Genomic DNA, 17172 nt, shown 5'->3' on the forward strand with positions numbered 1-17172 from the left:
CTATACTTTCTAAATGCATTAGCACATGTTTCTATACTTTTTATACCAGCAAGTGGAAGGGGGTGGATAGAGAATTGGCTTGTCCTTATAGTTCAAGAGAACTGGGTCAGGGTTACATTACAACACAATGAATTGTGGAAAAATTTGACTGAACGGTGGGTTCTTTGGGATTTAAGATAGCAACAGTGGCTTCATGTACTCTTAGAATCATTCTCCATTAGAGGAGGGAGAGAGTGGAAAAGGCAACTGTATATTTGTCACACGTATGCACACTTCAATTGTCGGAACCGAAGTGGCCAGGAGATCTGCAACCCCACTAAAACCCCTCTGGATGCGGGAAAGGTTGACTTGGGAAGGATGTTTTCTCTCAGAACACTTGCTGTCTAGTGAGCTGGAGCCTTCCTGCCAGGCAAGGGTTAATGTTCTGTGGTCTTTAAGAGAATACTTCGGAAAAAAAATCCCCAGTAAAGCACTGTGGTTTGGCAAACCAAGAACGCTGGTTGTTAGCATTTACATAAAAGATCAGTGTGTTTTCAAAACTCACCAATTAGCTGGCAAATATTATCTTCACTCTCACATGATGCCAACAGAGGATGTTCCTTGATATTACCCTAAAAATATATTTATTTTAATGAAAATTAATGGTTGAAGAAATCTGCCCAGTCTTTCCCCACAAAATATATTCAACATGTTATTCATATAAACAGTTAGTAGTCCATTAATTTTTTTCAGAATCAATATTAACGTCTTGCTTATCATGACATAAGATCTCAATTAACATTAGTGTTTACTACAACTTATCATGTTGATTTTCTATTCTGATAACTAAACAACATGCATGATATTTAATTAAAACAACGTTTTCCATCTCACAGTGCAGATAAAAAGTTTGAAAAACAGCTCTCTTACCTCTGATTGACATTCAATTAATGTCTCCATATCACAGGCATTTAGTGTTTTTGACTACAAGAGAGAAAAAGTCAAATTAAGTAAACATCTTTGACCCTTGCCAATGAGAAAATCTGAGGTAGTAAATGTAAAAAGGGCACATACAGCATGGCAGCTGCTTGTCAGCTTCATTGGAGTTCGGGCTGACGGTTTAGTGGTGAATTTTGCTCCTGTGTGGCCTTGGCTCTGTCTATGAAAAATCATTCGGGAAAGAGTGAGGAGGGATACACGGAATGCAATAGCCAGTTTCAGCCCCACTCTGACAAAACAGAAAGTCTGAAACTACTAGTTAGTGTTCATTTAAGGTCAGTTATGTGTTACCAGATGTCTCACGCTATTAAACACAGCATCTGAACACACTGCTTTCTAAAAGCTTTAAACGTGACATCTTCACAACACCAAACTTTGCTTTTCATTTATTAAGCTCCCATCAGGAGATAATCTGAGTAACAGCTACAGTGACAACTAACGTTTTGGGAGGAGAGTTCACGATGTGCCAGGGCACTGTGTCAAGGGCTTTGCACAGATTTTCTCATGTAACCTGAGAAAGGAAAACAGTGGATCCCCAGGACGCTGCTTATGGCAGACATAAAACAAAGATAACACGTACAGAATTCCTAGAGCCCCTGAAGTGCAGGCTTCCCATGAAAGCGAAGCTGTCCGAGTTTACTCTTCATAACACTACGTGTTGCATATTGCATGGTGAAACCAGCTTTTGTTGGATACGACCTCAAAGCCCAGTGACCCCGCCAGGCAGCTGACTGTCGTGTCAGGCCAATTTATGGTACTTACCCCCGGAGGGCCTCCAGCCAGACTTCTTTTACCTCCCGTGAACTGTGGAAAATTGGAAAAATAGCATGACACCCTGCTCCTACTAATCCAGGGGAGTGAGGAGACTGAATGGCTCTAACTTCACGTGCTCTGCGTTATAAGGGAGAGGGGGCGGGCAGGTGGAAATTCAGAATGCTGCTGAGACCGGAAAGAGCATCATGGGCTGTGGCCCAGGCCAGACACTGCAGAGCTCTCACTTCCTCATTTCTTTTAGGGCAGCTCTGCTTCTTTTTTTTTTTTTTTCTTCTTCTTCTTCTTCAACTTCAAAGTCAAACATCTGTAAACCACCGAGAGTGGAAAAGATGACATATGGCCCTAGGTGAAGGCTCTGATTCATGTCACAGGTGGGATGTGTGAATAAGAAATTGTGTTATTCTGTACGTAAACATCATCGTATTTTCTAAAGTGATCATTTCAGGTGCCCTTTTTTTTGGTATCCTGTTTGGGTGCAGTCTCCCCACCCACCCACCGTCTCCTGTGTTCATCAGTACATTGATAAGCTCCCTCTGGGTGTGGGATATGGCCCCTCCAAGAAAGCCAAGACGTGCTGTCTCTTTTGGAATGCAGTCATCATCCAAAGTCAGTCTTCTCTGGGACTACGATGAGTCCACCAGAGCAGGCTGTCTACATGTTAACCTTTCCCTTCCTTAACTCAGTACTAAGTCATAGTCAGGTCAGCTCTAAATTCTGATGTGGGAGGTAAACAAACGATATCCTTTGATCGGACATTTGAGAGTAGAAAGGAGACGGTGAGTTTCATCTGTAGATCCCACCTTCTGGATAAAAGAGAATCTCTGGTCTTTCCTATGGTCCATCTCTTGACTCCAAGGGGGGTTCCATCTCTTGATCTGGTTGTTGTGGTTATTCAATTGCTAAGTCATGTCCGACTCTTTGCAACTCCATGGACTGCAGTCCCCCAGGCTCCTCTGACCAGGGAATTTCCCAGGCAAGAATACTGGAGTGGGTTGCCATTTCCTTCTCCAGGGGTTCTTCCCAACTTAAGGATCAAACTTGCGTCTCTTATGTCTCCTGCATTGGCAGGTGGGTCCTTCACCACTAGTGCCACCTGGGAAGCACCCGGGAAGCCCCTATCTCCAGGAATTTGCTCAAATTCTATCTACTAAGTCAGTGATGCCATCCAACCATCTCATCCTCTGTCTTCCCCTTCTCCTCCTGCCCTCAATCTTTCCCAGCATCAGGGTCTTTTCAAATGAGTCAGTTCTTTGCATCAGGTGGCCAAAGTATTAGAGCTTCAGCTTTAGCATCAGTCCTTCCAATTCAGGACTGATTTCTTTTAGGATTGACTGGTTTGGTCTCTTTGCAGTCCAAGGGACTCTCAAGAGTCTTCTCCAATACCACAATTCAAAAGCATCAATTCTTTGGTGCTCACTCTTCTTTACGGTCCAACTCTCACAGGTACATGTCTACTGGAAAAACTGTACCTTTGACTATACAGACCTTTGTTGGCAAAGTGATGTCTCTGCTTTTTAAGGTGCTGTCTAGGTTCGTCATAGCTTTCCTTCCAAGGAGCAAGCATCTTTTAATTTCATGGCTGCAGTCACCATCTGCAATGATTTTGGAGCCCAAGAAAATAAAATCTGTCACTGAATCCACTTTTCCCCCTTCTATTTGCTATGAAGTGATGGGACTGGATGCCATGATCTCGGGTTTTTGAATGTTGAGTTTTAAGCCAGCTTTTCACTCTCCTCTTTCACCTTCATCAAGAGGCTCTTAAGTTCTTCTTCACTTTCTGCCATTAGACTGGCATCATCTGCATATCTGAGGTTCTTGATATTTTTCCTGGCAATTTTGATTCCAGCCTGTGATTCATCCAGCCTGGCATTTTGCATAATGTACTTTGCATATAAGTTAAATAAGCAGGGTGAAAATATACAGCCTTGATGTACTCCTTTCCCAATTTTGAACCAGGCAGTTATTCCACGTCTGGATCTAACTGTTGCTTCTTGACCTGCATACAAGTTTCTCAGCAGACAGATAAGGTGGTCTGGTATTCCCAGGTCTTTAAGAATTTTCCACAATTTGTTGTGATCTATACAGTCAAAGGCTTTAGGGTAGTCAATGCAGCAGAAATAGATGTTTTTCTGGAACAACTCATTTCTCCATGATCCAGTGAAAGTTGGCAATTTGATCTCTAGTTCCTCTGCCTTTTTGAAACCCAGCTTGTACTTTTGGAAGTTCTTGATTTACATACTACTGAAGCCTAACTTGAAGGATTTTGAGCATAACCTTGCTAACATGTGAAATAAGTGCAACTGTATGGTATCTGGAACATTCTTTGGCATTGCCCTTCTTTGGGATTAGAATGAAAACTGACCTTTTCCAGTCCTCTGGCCACTGCTGAGTTTTCCAAATTTGCTGCCATATTGAGTGCAGCACTTTAACAGCATCACCTTTAAGGATTGAACCTGGTGCTGCTAGTCTTAAGTGTACATTTCTGTATGTTTGTTATTCTTCAACAAAAAGTTGACAAGTACCTTGACTTAATTCATTATTAGCACCTGGAGTTCTACGCCTTTTTCATATGGATGGTACTATTGTCTTTACACTGAAAGGAGGTCATGATGAGGCACGCTTTGAGAAACTGAAGCACACAGCTGTTACAATTTGCCCCGTAACCCGGTGTCTCGGGGGGTGACCTCAGGATGGAGTTGGCGGCCAGGTTTCCAGCTGGAGGCACCCTCTCTTGAAACTGCCAGGGTTAACGCAGCACTCCTACCACAACTGCAGATGCTCTGCTGCTCTTTCAGCCTCCCTTTCCCCTTAGAAAACTCTGAAATGAACTCGCTGATTTCAATTTACTGTTACAAAAAAGGGCGTTATGGTGGCTTCGTGGCAAAGGATCCGCTTGCCGATGCAGGAGATACAACAGTCATGGGTCTGAACCCTGGGTCAGGAAGATCTCCTGGAGGAGGAAATGACAACCCACTCCAGTATTCTTGCCTGGAAAATTCCGTGGACAGAGGAGCCTGATGGGGGTCTACGGCCCATGGGGTCACAAGGAGTCAAACAGAATTAAGCACAGCACAGGATGCTATCCTATCCTAGAGTCAGGAAGTGGTAGGTGCACAATTAATAATTTCTATACAAATACATTCACTTATGAAGTAGTCACAATAGAGTATTACTACAATATATGTGTGTTTTATGAATTTTTCATTGGATACCTTTTTAAGTTATTCTAAGAAACTTAATGTTGACAATGCTCTTACAACTAAACCATCCAGTCTCAACTGACATATTTCCTTCTTTTTAATAAATGGAGACCATATTTTTTCCTCATCTGTACAGCAGCTTATGTTATGCCCTATGCCCCACATTCTACCTGTGATTTAAAACCTTTTTTTTTCTCTTTTGCCATGGGATTGTTTTTTTTTTTTTTTGGCCACACTGCACAGCATGTGGGATTTTAGTTCCCCAACCAGGGATCAAACGCAGGCCCTCAGCAGTGGAAGTGCAGATTCTTAACCATTAGACCATCAGGGAAATCCCCATATTCACAGGCAGATGAATCTAGAATTCAGATATATAGAATTAAAAAAAAAAAAAGCATTTTTTAAAGTTGGTTGCTCTAGTGAGAGACAGGTGGGGGAATCGTGGACCCACCCATTTTGCCTTTTCTGAAAAGCCCAAACAAACAAACAAACAAACATGTCGCTTAATCGTGTCCGACTCTTTTCGACCCCATGGACAGGCTCCTCCATCCATGGGATTCTCCAGGCAAGAGTACTGGAGTGGGGTGCCATTTCCTTCTCCAAGCTGGGGCTCAAAAACTCATGTTACCAGTGGTTCTCAAAGTGCATTCAGGGACCCCTGGAGCCCTCTCAGCAGAGTCCACAAGGTCAAACTATTTTGTAACAATACGGAGATGCTAGTTGCCTTTTTGACTCTATTCTCTCAAGAGTATACAGTGGAGTTTTCCAGAAGCCACACGATATGGGATGTTTTGACAGCTACGGGAATGTGGACTTTCATTTTCCTGTGTTTTAAATTTTTCTCAGTTTTCCTTTCTCCTAAGATACGTACTGGTAGATATAACTTAGATAAATCAGAGAGCTTTAGAGTTGTCAGTAATTTTGTGAGGTTTTCCTGAGACTAACAGAGTTTGGGAACTGCCAATATCCATCATATCTTTCCATGTAAGAAAATTCCACATACGTGTCTTGTTTACCTATTATCTTTACTATGCTGTTGCTTCTGCTGAGTCGCTTCAGTCGTGTCTGACTCTGTGCGACCCCATGGACGGCAGCCCACCAGGCTCCCCCGTCCCTGGGATTCTCCAGGCAAGAACACTGGAGTGGGTTGCCATTTCCTTCTCCAATGCATGAAAGTGAAGAGTGAAAGTGAAGTCGCTCAGCCCTGTCCGACTCTTCGCGACCCCATGGGCGGCAGCCTACCAGGCTCCCCCATCCATGGGATTTTCCAGGCAAGAGTACTGGAGTGGGGTGCCATTTCCTTCTCCGTAACCATTTTCAAATGCAAATCCTTGCCAAGGTGCGTTGTCTGACGGTCCATCACTCCTCTCTGCATGTCGTCTGTTAACAGCTTCGACAAGTCTTAGAGGGAAGACAGGATTCTCTCCTGCTCATTCACATCTGCTGCACTGTGATTTTCCACGTTTTCCATGATGACTCTGTATTAGCAGCTGCCCAGGGTGGTCCTCACCCGCTTTCCTCCACTTCCGAGGCTTGTGTCCAGTATGGTGGTCACTTCACTACACTTATTCTCAGTTCTCCTGATGATACAAATGTCCTTCTGTATATAAACTCTAAACTCAGCCATCGCCATATGAAAAATGAGGAAGCTGGATATAGGAGAAGTGCTATTTCTCTTGGGATGTGTCATTCAAAACTTTGTGAATTTTTAAATGAAATTTGATTGTTGCTGGGGGGTTATAAATATATGTTTTCATGTAGAGGATCATGTCTTTTAAATTTACTATGAATTACTGAATCTATTATTATAAGAAACACATATGAGCATGTCCATTATGTGTTTCAGTAGCAACTCTTTTGAAAAAACAATAATATGTTTGTTAATTATGTTGTGATAACTTTGGGCCATTTCAAAAGGAAGAAAATGCTTAAAATGCAAATGCTATAAATTATATTCAGGTCTGTTTTTTCCTTCTTCTTCCTCTCCTTCTTCTCCTCTTTTTTTCTCTTCTTTTTTTGGAGACTGAATTATGGGACTAGACATGGATACTTACTGACCCTGAATCAGGGCTGAATGGGTTTTAAGTGAGCAATTAATTTAACACCCTGTTCATATCCCGATGTTTTTATCTTTGCAGCACCCCCTCCAAATCGTCTCTTTGACATTGTTCTTGAAGTCTTCTCTTTCTCAGGGCCTTCCTACTCCTGAGGAAGCCATTCCCTGATTCAGCAGAAGGCTCCTGGCTATGTCAAAGTGAAACCTGTCCCCTGTCCTGTAAACCTTCCCTGTTTTAAATCCTATTCTCTCCTGGGATATAGGCTTCCAGCTTCTTCTATTTAACCCCTGCTGCCCCCATGCCTCCCACCCCCAAAACAGACCAAGACACGTCTCAGTAGGCAACGTTCTTACATGACATCCATCATCAGCTCTGCATTCTAACAGTTCAAGGCTAAAGAGAGGGCTGGTGAGACACTTACTGAACACCTACTACATACACTGTATTGTCCTAGGCATTTTCAGATACCTCATCTGACATCATTTTTAGAACAACAGTGAGTAGTCACTCTCCTTGTCTTATAGCTGAGTCACTTGGGGCTCCACGTGTCAGTTCATTTACCCAAGTTCACTCTGTTGAACCTGAGTCTTTGGATACTAAGGCCAGTAGTCTTTCCATGATTTCTCTTAAGGATAATCCTTCAAGTGATTCATTTATTAGTGGAAATGCGATGTCTAAACCCAGTATACCAACATAGACCACACGAGTCCAGGTGGATCCTTATGGGGAGCTCTTACTTAACAGACAGAGTCAGATTTAGGACATTGTCCTGAAGCTTCACAATCTCCTTCTGTCAGTTTCATTAATAATAATCAATTGAATACAATTTGAGGGGCTTCCCTCATAGCTCAGTTGGTAAAGAATCTGCCTTCAATGCAGGAGACCTGGGTTTGATTCCTGGGCTGGGAAGATCCCTTGGAGAAGGAAATGGCGATCCACTCCAGTATTCTTGCCTGGAGAATCCCATGGACAGAGGAACCTGGTGGGCTACAGTCCATGGGGTCGCAAGAGTCGGACACGACTTAGCGGCTAAACCACCAGAATACAATTCACATCATCTTTAAAAATATACACAGCACCAAAGACTCAGTGACCTACAGAAACAGTTCCATAGACAGATTAGCATTTTCCACTTGTCTGTAAATCTTCCATCAGCCAACAACATTTAGTGAAGTTAGTAGTAAGTATGTCAAAAGAAGGGGCTTCCCAAGTGGCGCAGGGGTAAGGAATTCATCTGCTAATTCAGGAGACGCAAGAGATGCAGGTTTGATTCCTGAATCTGGAAAATTCCCTGAAGTAGGAAATGGCAATCTGCTTCAGTATCCTTGTCTGGAGAATCCCATGGACAGAGGAGCCTGGTGGGCCACAGTCCATGGGGCCACAGAGAGTCAGACACGACTGAGCACACACACTCCCATATGCCAAAAGAAGAGTAAGTTAGAGCCCTGGCAAGTGCAGAGCAGTAATACCTTTTGGCTCTTCTTATAGACTGGACCATTGATGGGAGACCACTGCAGAACCAGTCTTTCCATTCTAAGCTCACTCTTCCTTTCTCTCTGTGACCCACAGCCCTGAGTTTCTTAATTAGAGTGATATCAACTACTTCCTAGGGCTTCCCAGGTGGTGCAGTGGTAAAGAATCTACCTGCAATGCAGGAGACACAGGAGATATGGGTTCGATCCCTGGGTTGGGAAGATCCCCTGGAGGAGGAAATGGCAACCCTCTCCAGTATTCTTGCTTGGAGAGTCCCACGGACAGAGGAGCCTGGTGGGCCACAATCCATAGGGACGCAAAGAGTCAGACATGACTGAACATGCATGTAAAGCAACTACTTCCTGCATGGAGGAGTCTTTTCCCCAAGAGAGGTCACAATTTCCTCAAGGACTTTTGCATCATGGCAGTGCCTAATGACTGATGGATATCCTGGCCTTCTAGAAAGTTCTTCAAGTTACAAATAAAAAAATTTCAAAATAATTGAGCCTTTTCTCTGATTATGAGCCCCCCTCCCCAACCTGTCATGTTTTAGCCACAGAATCTTGTTATTCCCTAGAAAGTACACTGCACTTTTAGTCCCTTGGACTGCAGGGAGATCCAACCAGTCCATCCTAAAGGAAATCAACTCTGAATATTCACTGGAAGGACTGACGCTGAAGCCGAGGCTCCAATACTTTGGCCACTTACTTTGAAAAATCGACTCACTGGAAAAGATCCTGATGCTGGAAAAGACTGTAGGCAAAAGGAGAAGGGGACGACAGAGGACGAGATGGTTGGATGGCATCACTAACTCAATGGACATGAGTTTGAGTAAGCTCTGGGAGTTGATGGACAGGGAGGCCTGGTGTGCTGCAGTCCATGGGGTCACAGAGAGTCGGACATGATTGAGCGACTGAACAACAATAAAGGTGCACTCCTTCTCCTGCCGTCCTGTGGTGAAGCTGCTCCCCTCCCTGGAAGGCTGCTCACCACAGCCTAGTGGAATCCTCTCGCTCCCGCCCTCTGAGTCCAGCTGAAGCCCCATCTCCCTAAGACCGATCCCACAGACTCTTCCAGAAGGAATAAGCTCCCTTCCCTGGTTCTGCAGATGCTCACCCTGCATCTCCAGAAACCAGGGGCCAACCTCCACCTTCTGTCCTGACAAGTGCCCTGCACAGTACATGGTACAGAGTAGGCACTTACTACACTTCTATTACCTTCCACAACAAAATTCTGTTATTACATGAAAGCAATTAAATCTCGCTCTATGTTTATTGGGGTTGAAAGGTGTTACTCAGCCTCTTTCTCCCTCTGTCGTGAAGTGACAGTGATGGGGGAGTGCTTAATGCTTAAGACCTTAAGGACGTCTGCTCCTGGCAGGTCTGGCCATCATGATTGGCAGGTTGACGCTGACACCAGCCCTTTAGAATTAGGCCGACAGACTTTCTGGTTTTGGCTGAAGTAAGGAGGCCTCACCTGAGACAGGGTTGAGACAGCAGGGCTCAGCGCCTGGGTGCTGACTGTGTCGGTGAACTTGGAGGGCACAATCACGACTGTCTCATCACCTCCCGCCCTCCACCAACCGAAGCCTCGCTCCTCTGGGGGCAGGAAATCCTGTGATGTTTCCTCTCAGATCCTCTGGATTCACCTGCCCTGGGGCTGTCTAGTCAAGGCTATGGTTTTTCTGGGAGTCATGTATGGATGTGAGAGTTGAACTACAAAGAAAGCTGAGGGCCAAAGAATTGATGCTTTTGAACTGTGGTGTTGGAGAAGACTTTTGAGAGTCCCTTGGACTGCAAGGAGATCCAACCAGTCCATCCTAAAGGAGATCAGTCCTGGGTGTTCATTGGAAGGACTGATGCTCAAGCTGAAACTCCAATACTTTGACCATCTGATGTGCATAACTGACCCATTGGAAAAGACCCTGATGCTGGGAAAGACTGAAGGTGGGAGGAGAAGGGGATGACAGAGAATGAGATGGTTGGATGGCATCACTGACTCAATGAACATGAATCTGAGTAAACTCCGGGAGTTGTAAAATGAGTTGAGTAAACTCAGAGAGACCTGGCGTGCTGCAGTCCATGAGGTCGCAAAGAGTCGGACACGACTGAGCGACTGACCTGAACCGACCCCGGGGATCAGGTTCCATTCTGTGCAGCTAAGGAGGCCTGGACACCAGGACTTAGAATCAAGGACCAGGGCCCGGTGGAGTCAGCCATGGTCCAAGGCTTTTCCTCTCTCTGCTGTGAATTCTCCACTGTCCTGAGTCCTCCAGCCAGGCTGGGCTCAGGTCTCACCTTTTAGTGAAGGCATGGGATTCACTGACTTGCAGAGCACTAAATTCCTTTTATTAGATGACTGCGGTTGTAGTGAATTAGCAGTAAAACTCCTTGCCTGCCTCTCCTCTAAGAACCATCCATCAAAGTCTGTGGGTGCCTGGATGGGGTGGGGAGAGATGTCCCAGCTTCTCCCAGCCCAGGGCTCGTGGATGGAGGGCATGTGGGGGCTTGGGCTGGGGCAGAGGAAATCCAGTCTATGTCCTTTAGGGTCATTCCTCTTCCTGGTAGGAAAAGGGCTGTCTTCCAGCCAGACTTTAACTCTGCTCCTGCACAACGGTTACCCGAACATCCTCGAGGTTTGCTGGGGCCACAGCGTCCCTAGTATTGCAGGTGTCATCGTGTCTTGCAGAACCATTTGCTGTGTCCACAAAATGCCTGCATTTTTGCGGTGGATACATATATATTTTAAATCTGCCTTCCAGATCTTTGTGATAATTAATCTTTGTACTGCAATACAAAATCGCCTCAGCATAAAATAACATTTGAAGAACTCAGTGTTTTCAGAAAGCTGGCTTGATAAATAAGAAAGGCTAGAACAGAATGTTCTTTTTAAACTGCCTTCCCCACTTATTGAGATCACAATAAAGAATTAGGAATAAACTATCTTGAGATTAGGAGATTAGAATCTGTGAATTGCTGATGATATAACCAGCTCAATGTCATAGGTAAGGCAACACTCCAACTTACTTGCATAGATCACTTTAAGAACTAAAGAAGCCTTCCTTTGTGATTGTATTTTGGCCCCCAAAATTGCACAAAGAAAACACGATGTCAAAAAAAGATAAGTCGGCAACCCTGAGCATCATTTAACTACAGAATAATTCAGCAGATTTTTTGAAGAAAAACAGAGAAAATTATGACAACTGAGGTTCTTTGTTAGCAGTCTACAAAATTCATGTGCGGCAGTTGTTAAAAAAAAAAAAAAATCCGAACTAAAAAAGTAGTAACTGTGGAAAAATGTTTAGTTAGCCTAAGTTTCCAAAATACCTTTTAAAGAGATAGTTCTTCTAGTTTTCTTTTTTTTTTTTAAACTTAATGCTTTTTTCATTTGTCATGTGAAAAAAATTATCCAGGGTTTTTACCTCCCTGCTTAAATTTTTAAAAAGAGTAGTATTTGTCACTTTGAATCTGTGTGGTCCTTTTCTCAGACACTGTGCCTTATTTGGTGCCTCCCGAGAAAGTCTCCTGGGAATGGCCTCTGAAGGTGGCGTCGGCGCCCGGGGCTGGGGGTTGAGGATGCTGTGGCCGTATGTAGGGGAGTGTAGTCACAGCTCCCACAAGAGGCAGGGGTTTCTATGCGAGCTCCAACCTCGCCTGAGCGAGGTTGTCAGTGATGAGGGTTCTGTGATCGACGGATGGCTTGGTCTTCCCGTTTTCAGGTTCAGCCACCAACCACCCCTTAGTGGTGAGGACATTGAGTGCCTTTTTTCCCTTGGTAATGGGAGACTCTAGGATGCTCTAGTCCAGACTGGTTCTGATTTAGATCTCGGGATGTTGCTCAGATGGAGTAGGAAATGGCAATGCACTCCAGTATTCTTGCCTGGGAAATCTCAAGGACAGAGGAGCCTGGTGGGCTACAGTCCATGGGATCACAAAGAGTCGGACATGATTGAGTGACTGAACAGCAAGAGCCTTTCGGCAGAGGGGTCAAGGCGAATCCATGACGATTCTGGTAAGCCTGATAACCTCCCTTAGAGGAAGGGGTATGAGAAAATGGACCGAAAGAATAAGAACAAATTTACACTCAGCCATGGGAGAGTGTGTGGTCACCAGGACACACCATTGATATTCTTAATTCCTTAGCCCTCCCCTTCTGGGAGTGGATGAGCTGAACCAGGCCCCGCTGTGAATCTTTGAGGCCCGTGACTCCTGGGTTTTTCCTACATATAAAAGAATCACCAGGTTTTGCCTCCTCCCTTTGGGCCACAGAACATTATACAAAATGCTAATAACCACATATTAAAAAAAAAAAAAACTGTTCTTGTATCTGTCTTAAATTTTGTAGATGTTGATGGCAAAACTGAGCCCAAATGCCATTTCTCTGAGATGTATCCTTTGTGAGAAGTTCAGTGAATCTCAAAACGCAACAGTTTCCCCTGCCGCCCCCCCGCGCAATTTGCCAAATAGTGTTGCTCAAATTTGAGCACCTCTCAGCATCACCCGGTGTGTGTCAGTCATGCCCGACTCTTTGGGATCCCATGGACTGTAGCCCGCCAGGAATTCTCCAGGAAAGAATACTGTAGTGGATTGCCATTTCCTTCTCCATGGGTTGCCATGACCTCCTCCGGAGGATCCTCCCAGCCCAGGGATCGAACCCAGGTGTCCTGCATTGCAGGCCGATTCTTTATTGTCTGAGCCACCAGGAAAGCCCAAGAATACTGGAGTGGGTAGCCTATCCCTTCTCCAAGGGATCCTCCTGACCCAGGAATCAAACCAGGATCTCCTGCTTTGCAGGCAGTTTCTTTATCAGCTGAGCTACCAGGGAAGCCCAGCATCACCTGGAGGACATGTTAAAACCCTGATGGTGGGCCTTGAAACCACTGCCTCTGACTCAGCAGGTCTGGGGAAAGGTCCAGGAACTGTATATCCCCCAAGAGTCCCAGCCTGGGCTGCAGACCATACTTGGGAAGCCTCCGAGAGAAGTGTCAGGAAAAAGTAACTGTGTTTACTCCTGCTTCCTCGGCACTGGGGTGGTTTACGTAGCGACATCTTTATAATCACTGGGTTATGCCACAATCCCAGCACTTTGCTGGCTTGCAAGCATTTGTCTTGCCCCTGAGATGAGCCTGCAGGCCCTTACAAGGGAGAAATTCATTCTGACACCCTGAGACAGCCCCGGGGGGCCCAGTAGGAAGTTCACAAATGTTCATCTGTAAGAATGAGAAAAATAACAGCTTCCCCAGTCAGAAGTGACACTTCTGCTTTATCAGGTAGTGAATGCATCTCAGATCCTGGTTGTTATGCTCGATGCTTTTTTTCCAGAAAAAAACTTTGGGGCAGGGGCTACTCCAAAGGAATTGTGCAACCTCTCGTGTCGAGAATAATCCCAAGAATCTTTAATAGTCAGCCAGAGAGATAACAGCCACTGTTGATTCACTTAGAGGCCTAAGATCTAACGAAACAGCTTTGCTGATTTTACTTTTTTTTCTGATAAATGTGGTAATCACCTGTTGGTGACTCACTTCCAGTGGCCCTGGGTTAAGGAAACCAAATGGACCGCAAGTTACACTGGCTCGTTCTGAAACTTGGAGTCGGCTGTTTGCCCACAGGGTGTCTGTTCCTCATTAGGAGGGCTGGGCTATCTACAAACGCCCTTCTGCAAATTCCTAAACACTTGAAGGAGAGCTTCCTTTACTGCTATCTACCAGAACATGCTGTGTCTGTGTGTGTGTGTATAACATTGTCCTTTCACTTACACATCACAAATGACCAGGTAGATAGAATACGTAAGTGTTAGTTGAATCTTTCTTGCCATACAAGAAAAGGCAGTTTCAAGTTTAAACAGCAGTCCCTTGCACACTTAGCTGCATACTAGAATCCCGTGGGGGAGCTTTTAGAAATCCCCAATACCCAACCCACTTCTTATACCAACCAGTGAAACTGTCATTTCTGAAGATGGGATCCAGACATCGGTATTAAAAAAAAAATTCTACAGAGAATTGCAATAGGCAGCCAAACTTGAGGTCCAGAGATCTTAGCAACAGCTTTTGGGGTAAATTGATCTGTTAGTTCTACACCTGGATCCTTTTCTGCAATCCCAGCCCTGGACGAGCTTCGAAGCAGCAGGTGCAGGGCGGAAGGCTGGGTCCATTTCCCTTCTCAGAATACCAGTCCCGGAGAACCACTGTCCTGACCCACCCTCTTCTGCTCACAGAGGGGAGGGAGCTGGAGTAATTTAGGATCTGCTGCAATCTTGCGGTTGATCAAAAGTGGCCACGGATTCTCTACAGCTGCTCCCAGCAAGCGATGGCATCTACTTCCCCACCCTCTGAAGCTGGGCTGCTTTCATGACTTGCTCTGCCCTGTCGGGTGTGACAAAAGGGATGTCGTGTGTGTTCTGAAGCCTGGGTCTGCAGTTGCCCAAAAGCTCCAACCTTTGCTCTCCTGCATGTGGCTCTGAGATGGCCGTGTGGGCAGCCACGCTCGCCTCCCGGAGGATGAGAGGCTGCGTGGAGGAGCGGCCAGGCGCCCTGCCCAGCCAGCACCCGCTCACAGACCACAGGGACTCTCCGGCTAAAGGGTGTCATCTGAGTGAGGACACGTGAAACCAGCAGAGGAGCTCCAGCCAATAGAGTCAGGAAAATCAGAAACTGCTGTTGTGTAAGAGACTGTATTTTGGGGTGGTTGTTACTCAGGAGTAGAAGCCTGAAACCAACACGGACTCCAGCAACTGTTCTCGTGACTTCTATACAAGGGCCACAATCTGCACAATGCTCTGTGTTGCATTGCCAGTAATGATTTTAAAAAAGCACTGATTTAATCTCTTTCTCAGCGGGACTCTTCATTTTAAAGCAGCTTCATGACCTATTGGGACTTCTCTGGTAGCTCAGCGGTAAAGAACCTGCCTGCAATGCAGGAGATGCAAGGAGACATGAGTTCAATCCCTGGGTTGGGAAGGTCCCCTGGAGAAGGGGATGGCAACCCACTCCAGTATTCTTGCCTGGAGAATCCCATGGACAGAGGAGCCTGGCAGGCTATAGTCCCTGGGGTTGCCAAAGAGTCGACACTACTTAGCGACTAAGTAACAACAATAAACACAAACTATTGATATGGTATTTCTCACACTGAGTGTGGTGCATTTTTCATGATAACAAAATTTAAAGCAGACTGTAGAAATGTAAAATAAAAACCAACCAGTGAAGGATGCTAAAAAAAAAAAAATCAGTACCCACGGATACAAATTATATATCAGGAAGCTTTCAGATGCAAAACTGAAAGCTAAAATAGCCAGAACTTTGAATAATACGTTGAAAACAAATTCCAGAAAAGAATGATTGTCTCTGAGCACTCTGGGAATTGAACTACTTCTGTAAATTTACTTCTGATATTATTTATAGTCAGTCAGTGGGTGAAGTGCTTAAGTGGGTGTTGAAAAGTTTGGGAAAAGGACATGGTCCCCAGGCTCAAGGAGCATGTATTGTGTTCCACTCCCATCACTTCGGTTTTCCAAGTCAGTAACTGCTGACAGCATTCATCATCTTGGTTCTGATGGTGGGAACTCAAACCTAGCTCTTATGGAGACGGTCTGTGGTTTTTCAGTGGAAGGAGGGGAGCCCCAGCTCCAGTTGGCTTTTGTGGACAGGAGGGTGGAGCTGGGCCGGGGTGGGGAATGGGACTTCTCACGCAGCAGTCTCGAAAGGGCCTCTACTGGGCAACATACTCGTGTGATTCAGCATCTAGAAACAATTAAACCAGAAGGCTGTGCCTCGGAACTAACCACTCACATTACACTCATGTGCCTGTGTGTGCATGAACACACACACACACTGGTTTGCTAGGGCTGCCACGACAAAATACCATAGACTAGGTGGTTTAAACAACTGAAACTTATTTTTCACAGTTCTAGAGGCTAGAACTTCCCTGGTGGCTCAGACGGTAAAGAATCCACCTGCGATGTGGGAGACCTGGATTCAGTCCCTGGGTCAGGAAGATCCCCTGGAGGAGGACATGGCAACCCACTCCAGTATTCTTGCCTGGAGAATCCCAAGGACAGAGGAGCCTGGCGGGCTACAGTCCACGGGGTCGCAAAGAGTCAGCCACGACTGAGCCACTAAACTCAGAGCCTAGAAGGCCGAGGCCGAGGTGTCTGTGGCTGTGGCTTCTCCTGAGGCCTCTCTCCTTGGCTTGCAGAGCGGCCGCCTTCTCGCGGTGCCCTCACATGGCGTTTCCTCTGGGGTGCACATCCCCGGAGTCTCTCTGGGTGTCCTAACCTCCTCTTCTCATAAGGACACTGGCTCTTACTGCGTCACAGCACATCCCAACGGCCTCATTTTAGCTGCATCACCTCAGGCCAGGCCGCTCGAGACACCATCATGTTCTAAGGTACTTCATTCGAGTTAAGGATTTGGCATATGGATTCATGTGTGTGGGTAAATCCATATACATATATTTCACTGACAGGAAGTATGTCTGCATTTGTTTCCCTGTCAAGGAGTTAGCGTCAGCTCTCTGCCTGATGTTAAAATCTACAGATAAAGACAGAGGGAAGAGAAAAGCAAGTGGCTGTGAAGCAGCAGTCACTCCAGCCTGAGTTACTGGAGGTGAGGGCCTGGGAGAGGGGCAGGAAGAGGGGCAGGAAGTCTGGAGGGCCCGGGCCGGGGGGGTGGTGGGGTTCGTAAGCCGGCTCTGGCT

General features: G+C 45.6%; 1 protein-coding gene across 1 annotated transcript in view; it reads right to left on the reverse strand.

Moving 5' to 3' along the window:
- Positions 1-17172, reverse strand: part of LOC122684341 (T cell activation RhoGTPase activating protein) — an 86725-nt gene that overhangs the window by 7703 nt on the left and 61850 nt on the right. The window contains exons 5-8 of the mRNA XM_043888400.1: positions 1741-1782; positions 1054-1138; positions 910-963; positions 545-611 (exon numbers count right to left, since the gene is read on the reverse strand). Of these exons, the coding sequence (XP_043744335.1) occupies positions 545-611; positions 910-963; positions 1054-1138; positions 1741-1782 (248 nt within the window). The remainder of the gene's footprint in view (positions 1-544; positions 612-909; positions 964-1053; positions 1139-1740; positions 1783-17172) is intronic.

Source organism: Cervus elaphus, chromosome 26 (assembly GCF_910594005.1).
Source record: "Cervus elaphus chromosome 26, mCerEla1.1, whole genome shotgun sequence".
Lineage (NCBI taxonomy): Eukaryota > Metazoa > Chordata > Mammalia > Artiodactyla > Cervidae > Cervus > Cervus elaphus.